Source organism: Ovis aries, chromosome 10 (genome assembly GCF_016772045.2).
Source record: "Ovis aries strain OAR_USU_Benz2616 breed Rambouillet chromosome 10, ARS-UI_Ramb_v3.0, whole genome shotgun sequence".
NCBI lineage: Eukaryota > Metazoa > Chordata > Mammalia > Artiodactyla > Bovidae > Ovis > Ovis aries.
In genome coordinates this window covers 21,628,053-21,637,807 of record NC_056063.1, presented here as the reverse complement: position 1 = coordinate 21,637,807, position 9,755 = coordinate 21,628,053, and the positions used below count along the sequence as shown (strand labels likewise).

Sequence of the window (9,755 nt, the reverse complement as noted above, 5' to 3'; positions counted from 1 at the left end):
ATCTCTGGCCCTGATCTCTCTCCATACACCAGATACTAATTTAATTCCATCTACATTCAAGAGTTACACACTTAACAACAAGCTATTGGAGAGAGAAAATCCAGAAGAAAATAGAAGTGAATATTTACCAAATCTCGGTATGAAGAAAAGCTGTCTAAGTGTAAATTTTCCAGGAAAAAAAAATACAACTGCAAGCTTTTTAAAAATTAAAATTGACCATGGTAAATCAGAAATAAAATCATACAGCAGAACTTGAATAACACAGTCAACAGCAGAGTGGGAAAAGGATTGCAGCAAGCAAAATAGGAGTAAATATCTTTAACCTGTAAATACATTGTACAAATTGATAGGAAAAATGCTTAAAATCCTGTAGTTTAGTATACAAAGGATGTGAGCTGACAACCCACACAAAAGAGGAAATAAACCTAGTAAAGAGGCATTAGGAAATGTGCAGTCTCACAAGTCAAATTTAAAATAAAGAATAAGGTCCCGTTTTCACCCATTTCCATCTTTTTTTCTTTTTTAATGGAAATACCCAAAGTTAATGAGAAGGTAGAAAAACCAATGCCATTTATACAAGGCTGGCAGAATGATCAATTAATACAGACACATAGGAAAATAACTGGGAGAAACTTACCCCTTGACCCACTATTTCTACTTCCTTGAGTCCATATCCAAAATAAGAACAAATATATTCATTGTAGTGATATTGATAAAGAAGAAGAGTTTAAAACCAACTTAAGGTTCAAAGCTGGTAGAAGTGTTAGCAAATTATGGCTTATTCTATCACACACACATTTAATGAGCACTTACTATCAGCCAGGGTCTGCACAGGAGCTGAAGAAACAGATGGACCAGGCAAATTCTCAGTAATGGGGCATATTACATGAGGTAGAGGGGAGAAAAGGCAGGGAGTAGACAGTTATTGAGGAACTGCTATGTGTTTGGTATTTTACATATATTACCCTGAGGTCCTGAGCCACATAGTGTGAGAGTAGAGACAGGTCATACAGCCCCACTCATACAGAGCCCGCCTGTGTTTCATTCTTTCTCTCTTCCATCTCTCGTCCTCCCTGCTTGCCTCTCAGATTAGCCCTAGAAACGATGGTGGGTGACAAGTTTTGGCTGGAAGAAGGGGATTTAGCTTCTGGGCTCCATGCCAATTAAATCTCCAATGCCCTGCAGAGCAGAAATTCTGGAGCTACTACCAGCTAAGAATTCGGATGATTTTTCCTCTTAGCATCCCAAAGAATTGCTGTCTTGTATCTCAAACTCGCCAGATTATTCTGCCAATAAATGTTGCTTTTTGATAGAATCCCATCTCCTGTAAGCCGGTTGGGACTATAAATAGAAATTTTCACATAAAAAACAAAACATGCAAGCAAACAGACAAAAACCTTTAATTGCTTTCCAATACCTAATATTAAATTTAGACACTGATTTTTCCATAGCCTCCATAACCCACTTTCTCAGCACCTGTTTTCTCTAAAATGTCATCTCCATTCCATCACATTCCATTCAACAAGCCACTTTGCAGGCAGTGACTCAATTTTGGACTTGAAGATATAAGACAACACAGTAATAGAATCAGACATGCAAATTTAACAGTAAATCATGAAAGAAATGCAAATGATGTGAAAAGTTAACTGGGTTATCACCCAAGACACAAACAGGGTAATCTCTGTAACGTGTGTAAGTTGCTACATATGCAATGATCATTAAGAATGTAACAGGATATCTGGTACTAACCATTAAACTTAGTTTCAAACTGGTGACACATATGCTAATGAAATGACTTCACAGCTCCCTGGTCCCCTGCCTGAGGGACAACAATGGGCTACTGACCACAGGTCAAGGGAAAATTCAACCCAAGGAACTTTTAAAAGGAAACAGAATTTGGGAAGAGATGGTAGAATCTAGGGAGGATGTGGGAGATGTTCCAAAACCCAAGAGAACAAGTGGTGCCTGGTCGCCCACCTGCCTCTTTCTTTCCCGGAGCCCCCCACCTCCCAACCCAGGAGAGCTGCAAACAACAAACTAGAAGGAGGGAAAGGGGCTGAGGATGAAAAGGGGGTAAAGAAGCTCCAACTTAGAAAAAGAGACCTGGGCTAGGAGGCAGCCACCCAGTGGATCAAAGGCAGACGCTGAAAAGTAGCTACAACAGAAGTGCCTTGGCCTGAGCATCCAGGTGCAGGAAGGGCAGGGTGGAACGCAAAAGGCTGAGGTTTTGGAGTAGGGTCTAAATGGATCTTTGTGGCAGAGGAGAAAGAGACATGTCTTGTTCCCTGGGGCTTTCAGTAAGGGTGTCCTGGGTGCCAGATTTATCTCAGCAGGAGATTGTGGGCATTGGAGAGGGGTGTGGTCAACCCAGGCTAACAACTCCCGCAAGGGCGTTCTTTCCTCCCAATTCTCTCTCTCCAGCCAGACCAGCCCCCATGCCCCCTCAACCCGAGTCACAGCCTCCCATCACCCAGAACCAGGTCAGACCCACTGGGGACACGGGGGCTAAGAGTATCCCCCGGGCCACATTAGAATCTGATTGACATTCTGCCCGGTTTGGAGAGTAACATGTGGGTGGAGAGTCAAAGGAACTGTCATTAGAATATCTTCTTTGTGATGTGTCATGCGGGGCAGGGTCGGGGGGGAGTGGAAGGTGGCCCTATCAAAGCCAGGTCATTCACTGATGAGCGTTCTTAAGATGGAAGGAGTATGTTAAACTCAGCTTAACTCTTTTTGTTGTTGTTGTACTGGGTCTTTGTAGCTGCGCTCAGGCTTTCTCTAGTTGCGGCGAGCCCGGGCTACTCTTTGTTGAGGTGTGCAGGCTTCTCATTGTGGTGGCTTTTTTCTCGTTGCAGAGAGCAGACTCTACGAGCATGGGCTCCGGGGGTTGTGGCACATGGGCTGGGAGTTGTGGTGCATGGACTTAGTTGCTCTGTGGCATTTGGAATCTTCCTGGACCAGGGATTGAACCCGTGTCCCGTGCATTCTCAGATGGATTCTATGCCACCAGGGAAGTCCCTGCAGCTTAACTTTTTACATGGCTGAAGAATGTTCAATTCTGCCTTAACTATTTAAAGGCAGAGGCATCTGGGAGTGCCTACGGAAGGGGGGCATTTTAACTTAGTTGACAAAAGCTTGGGTTCTGGAGCAGAGACAATCTGGATTCTAATGTCCATTCCACCTCTTACTGATTGCATCACCTTGGGCTCCATGTGCTTCAGTTTCCTCATTTGTAATTGAAGCTAATGCTGGTGCTGTCTCACGGGGTTGTGGTGAGGATTAACTGAGTTGTAACGAACGCAGTGGGCAGTGCTTTGTTGTTGTGTAGTCGCTAAAGTTTTGGCCAGCTTTTAAAGCAGAGTGAGTGCTCACCCACAACGAACAAGCGTTCTCTCTTCTCAAGGCTGGCCGGGTCTTCTCCCCGTGTTGATTAGGAAAATGTAGATCTAGAACTAGTTAAACCAGCATCTCATTTCGTTGCTAAGCAACCAGCTCAGAGTTCTGCAAAAAGCACATCGTGGTGTGCAGTGACCCCCTAGCAATCGATCCCCAGGCAGGCTGTTGCTAAGCATGGTTTTGTGTTCCCCAAAGCTCATTTCAGACGTGGAGGAGGAGTGAGGCATGCACACACCACACAGTCCTTGAGCGTGAGCAAAACCAGCCTTTCCAGCTGGAGGGGCTCACAATGGGCAAAGAAAATAAAAAAGAAAACAGGACTTCGCTGATGGTCCAGTGGTTCAGAATCCGCCTTCCAATGCAGAGAATGCGGGTTTGATCCCTGGTGGGGGGAATGAGATACCACATGTCTCAGGGCAACTAAGCCCATGCGCTAGAATTAGAGAAAGCCCTTGCACTGTAATGAAGACACTACATAGTCAAAATTAAAATAAATACATAAGAAATAAAATTTAAAATTCAGTTTAAAAATAAGAAGAGTAAGTGGTGGTGTGTGCTTGTACCCACCTGCAGGAGTGAGAGAAGTCACCCGTATGATTTCCCCTTCTCTGGGGTGAGAGAGATTGTCATATGTCTTCAGGGTGCTATTCTCTGCAGAATAGGGGCTGTTTGTCCTTTTTCCCTTGGGGTCTGGGGTTGCATGACCTGGGTACGAACCTGGATGTGTGGTTCCTAGTTGAGAAGGGGCAGGGCTGGAAGCATCTACTGCCATGCACATGCCTCCCCTCAGGGAAGTCAGGGGTCGGGGCACTGAATCCAGAGGACCTGTTCTCCCTCATCCATTCATTCACTCATGCATCTGTATCCTTAAATAGGTATTGAGTGCTGAGTGCTCAAGATTTGCTAGGCACTGGGAATAAAGCCTAAAGCAGGACAGTTACTCTCCATCTTGTCCTGATACTTAGTAAAAAAAAAAAACAAAACACACTTGAGCTAGTTTATCAGAGTATTTATTGAAATATACTAGGTTGCTTACAGAACCTCCCCAACAGTCAGGGAAGTGGGGCTAGTGGCTACACAGCTAGGCACGTTGCCGGGAACACAGTTCTCGATGGCTCTTGCAGTTGGGCTTGGGCCTGAGCCAAGCCACTGTCCCAGGTTGGGACCCTTTGGCCAGGACCTCAGCCCTGCTGCCTCTGAGAACTCACTTCTTGCCACTGTCACACAATGACTCTGCCTGGCCTCCTTCACTGAAGTCTGGCATGGATGCAAGTGATGAGTGGAGCCTGGGTTGCATATCTGAGCCCTGGCTGCAAGGGAGGCTGGGAAATACATTTCTGGCCTTCTCGTACAAGGTGAGAAATTCTCCAAACATGAGAAGGGTATTCCAAAGGTGCTGGGATCCTGGGATCTCAGGGCAGCCACAGAGCTTTCAGATATGCATTGTCTCTGCCCTCTTAACCTTTACAGTCTACTGGAGGATTCAGGCAAAAAAGTCAGCGAGGACAGCCTGTGTGACCAGTGAGTGTTGTGCCAGGTGGGGTTAAGCTGTGAGAGACACCCAGAGGGATCCCTACCCAGATGACGGGGTCAGGAAGGGTGACCCAGGGCAAGTGATACCAGGCTGATCCTGAAGGATGAGTGTGAGCCTGTCAGCAAAGATGAAGAGAACCCACCCGATTCCAGGTGTGACAGGTGCCAGAGGTGAGTCACTAAGGAGTTCAAGGAAGGAGAGATGTTCTGGGCTGCTGGAGGGAGGGTGTGGCTGATATAGGCTAAAGTACTAGAAACACTGCTGTAAATAATATGCTCTGTCGCTGCTTTTTGCATTTTCAGTGTTGGACTAATACATCCTATATGCTAAGTCGCTTCAGTCGTGTCAACTTCTTGTGACCCCCATGGACTGTAGCCTGCCAGGCTCCTCTGTCCATGAGATTCTCCAAGCAAGAATACTGGAGTGGGTTGCCATTTCCTCCTCTGGGGAATCTTCCCCACCCAGGAATTGAACCCGCATCTCTTTACGTCTGCTGCATTGGCAGGTGAGTTCTTTACCACTAGCGCCACCTGGGAAGCCTGACTTCCCACAGTAAAAAAGGAGCAGCTTTCCCATCCTTCCTCTTATTCCAATATTGTGCATTGTAACTGTGGTTAGATCACAATCAGTATTTATATTTAACGATGTAAATGCTATTCATAGCTGAGCATGTAGTGTTCCACTGTGGTTTTTCCTTTTCTGCACGTGTCTTTGTTTCATATTATACAACTGTTGCTTTCTTCCCTTTGCTCAGTTTTCTGCCTACTCACCAGTTGATTATTCATCCTTAGACTCTCCACCAGCAGTGTTAATCTGCTCTCAATTCATTCAGTCACAGTGAGGGTGCCTAGCTGTTTCCCTTGTCTTCACACAAGCATCTTGTTCCCTCCGCTTACTGACATCTTTGCCTGTTGAGACCTGAAGATGCAAGTCTGGGTGTGTGGCAAAGGAGGAGGTGGATCCCAGTGCCCTGGCCCTGACTCCTGAGGGTCAGAGGCCTTCCAAGGAACCCCAGCTTTCCCACAGTGATACGGAGCCATGGAGGCTGTTCATGAAGTCAGCCCACTCTCCTGGTACCCAGATGTCTGCTCAGCATACCCAAGGGGACTCTGTCCTCTTTTCTCTGTGTTTTTGGAACACCACCCCAAACCACAGTGAAGTCTCCCAAGGGCTTTAAGGCTCATCCAGCTCTGACACTATCATTGGCTGAACTGGTCTAAAGCCACATCCTATGACCCGGGCTGGGTTCGAAGAGGAATGGGACCAACTGGCAGACAATGTGGGTTCTTCTTCTGGACCTTCTGGTTGCAACCAGAAGTCTCTCTGCTTCTCCAGGTCTCTTTCTTCACATGTGCAATGGGTTTATGGACCTTCCCTGTCAACCTACAGAGTTGTGAGGAAGGTTACATGAACTGGCAGGTGTGAACGTGCTTGTCAAGTAGTAAAGGTGGGCACATAAGTGGCTGCATGAATGAGAGTGAGAGCCAGGCCCAAGAAAAGGGGAAGCAAGAGCTGTTGGCCTCGACATTTCTTACTACTCACCTTCTGGGCCCTTCCATATCAATGCCCATATATGTAGTCTGACACCGGAAGAGAAGCTGGGTGTGTAAATGGCTGATCACATTAGCGTGCATTCATTTAGTGTTCTACTTCCCTGAGGCACTTTAATTGAGTGGAAGAAGGGAAACACAAAGGAAGGGATTGATAATGTAGAGACACAGGTATCTGAGACCTGAGTATTTAATAGGAGTATAGGGCAGGAGGTCTCCCTTACACCTTGCAGGTGGCCTCACCTGGTCCAAGGAGTCCAGCATCAGAAAAGGGGAGTGGGCGGAGCTCTAGAGCCTCAGTCTAATGCCACTCCCCTTTCTTAGAGAATGGGAAGCAAAGTTTGGTGGAAACCTGGAACAGTGAGCAAATGAGTCATTAAGGGATGCTGTCTGTGTCTAAATAGCCTGCCAGGTGAGGAAAACCCACGAATGAAATGTTAACACCACTATAGCCTTTTCTGGAAAGCTGTCCACCCGCCCCAGGCTTCCAAGACTGCCCAGCTGCTGCTGCTGTTAAGTCGCTTCAGTAGTGTCCGACACTGTGCGACCCCGTAGACGGCAGCCCACCAGGCTCCTCTGTCCCTGGGATTCTCCAGGCAAGAATACTGGAGCGGACTGCCATTTCCTTCTCCAACGCACGAAAGTGAAGTCGCTCAGTTGAGTCTTCGCGACCCCTGGGATTTTCCAGGCAAGAATATTGGAGTAGGTTGCCATTTTCCTTCGCCAGGCAAGACTGCCCAGAGTGGAGAAATGACTACCTCAGAACTGGAGAGAGGCAGAAATGTCTCTGCCCTTCTCTGGCCCTCCCTATCTCTCACTGTCATTGTCTGAGCACCCCCCCCCACTTCCTTTCTAACTCTTTTTTAAGGCGAGCCCAGGGCCTCCACTCACACCCACCCACTCCTGCCAGGTTCACCGGAGCTGCCAGCCCTAGGGACAGCAGTTATAGCCCGTGGAGGATGTGACGGTGACCTCGGAGAATCACAAGACCTGGGAAAATGCAGCTGGCCCTCCCTACAAAAGTTGGTTTTCCAGACCTCTCCTCAGGACTTTATTAGATCTTTTGAAGGCAGGAGCCAAATAAGAGCATTTTTTTTTTTAGGCATGCGGGGTCACCCTGAGTGTGACTCCACTTGAGTCCCAATCCAGTGCCTCTTGCACTCACGCCCTGCCCCGGGAGGAGGCTGGCGACCAGGGCCTGCCACTGATGTGGCGGTGCCCGCCTTCCAGCACCTGCTGCTCCACAACCGGAACAACCCCTTCCACCCAGGCGGCCTTCTCCTCCTCCCAGAGGGCATTCTCCTCCTCCCAGAGGGTCTTCTTATCCTCCCAGAGGACCTTCTCCTCCTCCAGAAGGGCTCTCTCCTCCACCCACAGGGCCTTTTCTTCCTCCCACAAGGCCTTGTCCTCCTGAAGGAGGTTCCGGTCTCTTTCCCACAAGGCGTTGTCCTCCTTCCAGAAGGCCCTGTCTTCCTTCCAGAAGATTCGGTACTTTTTCCAAAAGGCCTTCTCTTCTTCCCGGAAAGATTTTTCCATTTCCCAGAAGGCTTTTTCCTCTTTCCAGAAGGTTTTCTCCTCTTCCCAGAAAGGCCTATCCTCTTCCCAAAAGCCCAAGATCTCACCGCGGAAGGCACGCATCTTGCTCCGGAAATTCCACATCTCTTCCCGGAAGTCTTCGATCTTCTCCCGGAAGTGTCTCATCTCTTCGCGGAAGGCCTTTTCTTCCTGGAGCTTGTGGATTAGTTTTTTTTGGCGAATGCTGGAGGAGGAGACCACCAGCGAGCGGAAGCAGGCAAGCCCCATCCATTTTCTCACCTTGAAGGGAAACATAGTCCCAGTTGGCCCGGATGGCGGGGTGGCTGTGATGGAGGACAGGGCCACTGGCCAGGATCAGGTCAGCTGGTCCAACCCTGTGGGGGGACGAGAAAGAACACACCCTTGAATATAGCATCCCAGAGGGCAAGCCTTGGAGTCTGTGTAGCACTATTGAGATTTTTTTAAAAAAATCTTACATCTTTTTTACATTTACATGTATCTATTCTTTTGCAAATTCTTTTCTCATTTAGGTTATTACAGAATATTGAGCAGAGTTCCCTATCCTACACAGTAGGTTCTTATTGGTTATCTATATTATATAATAGCAGTGTGTACATGTCAATCCATCGCTCCCCCCAGCCCTTACCCCATGGTAATCATAAGTTGGTTCTCTAAGTCTGTAAGTCTGTTTCTCTTTTGTAAATAAGTTCATTTTATCTTTCTTTTTAAGGTTCCACAAAAAAATTATATCATATAATATTTGTCTTTCTCTGATTTACTTCAATTGGTATGATAATCTCTGGGGGCATCCATGTTGCTGCAAATAGCATTATTTCATCCTCTTTTATGACTGAGTAATGTTCCATTGTATATATCTACCAGTTCCGCTTTATCCATTCTTCTGTTAATGGATATTTAGGTTGCTTCCATGTACTGTTGTTGTAAGCAGTACTGCAGTGATACTGCCAGGATACAATGGGGTGCTCGTATCCTTTCGAACTATGTTTTCCTCTGGATATATGCCTAGGAATGGGATTGCTGGATCATGTGCTAGCTCTGTTTTCAGTTTCTTAAGGAACCTTCATTTTGTTCTTCATAATGGACGTACCAGTTTGCATTCCCACCAACAGGGTAGGTGGGTCCATTATTGGGAAATTTTAACCATTGTTCTCTTTGTCCTCCTGCTTGTGTTTTTGAGGGACAAGCTTTGGTAGAGAAAGATGCTGGATGATCATGGCTTTGGGCTAAAGAAGTGGTCAGTACATTCAAAGCTCAAGGCCACTGAAATAACAGGCCAACAAGGTCAGTGGTTCTCAACTAGGATGTCAGGGCACACAAGTGTGATATGCTAAATTAAGACATATGACAGTTTTTGTTTTGCTTTTAAATAATCAAGTGCCACAGCCACATAGTGATTTATTTGTGTTGCATCAACTAGAATATATCTGAGGTTTTGGCTCTCTCACTGGGGAGTTGCTCATAACCTTCTGATGGGTGTGCTCAAAGCAGGGGGCCACACATGTGCATGTCCTATGTTACAAGCCATGTGGGAAACAGAAGATGAAACCCTTGGACCTACAGGAGTCAGTTTAGTAGGAGGGTCTATTTTGGGAACATAAGTTTGAAACCAAGATGTGAAAGAGGACACAGTGTTTTCTAGGATGTGGGAAAGAGGAACTGTTAACACGGTAGCCAGTGATAGTGAACAATAATGACACAATATGATCCAGTAGGTTCGC

The 9,755-nt window shown here is 46.8% G+C and overlaps 1 protein-coding gene across 1 annotated transcript; it reads right to left on the bottom strand.

The window, feature by feature from the left end:
* Window positions 1-4,390: 4,390 nt before the first annotated feature.
* Window positions 4,391-8,310, bottom strand: CCDC70 (coiled-coil domain containing 70). The gene has a single exon (XM_060394378.1). The coding sequence runs from the start codon at window positions 8,308-8,310 to the stop codon at window positions 7,642-7,644; it is 669 nt and encodes a 222-aa protein (XP_060250361.1). The 3' UTR covers window positions 4,391-7,641.
* Between the last annotated feature and the right edge of the window lie 1,445 nt (window positions 8,311-9,755).

What these genes read in the sequence shown, in the direction of transcription:
- CCDC70 (XM_060394378.1), bottom strand. Translation starts at nt 8,310, where the DNA reads ATGTTTCCCTTCAAGGTGAGAAAATGGATGGGGCTTGCCTGCTTCCGC.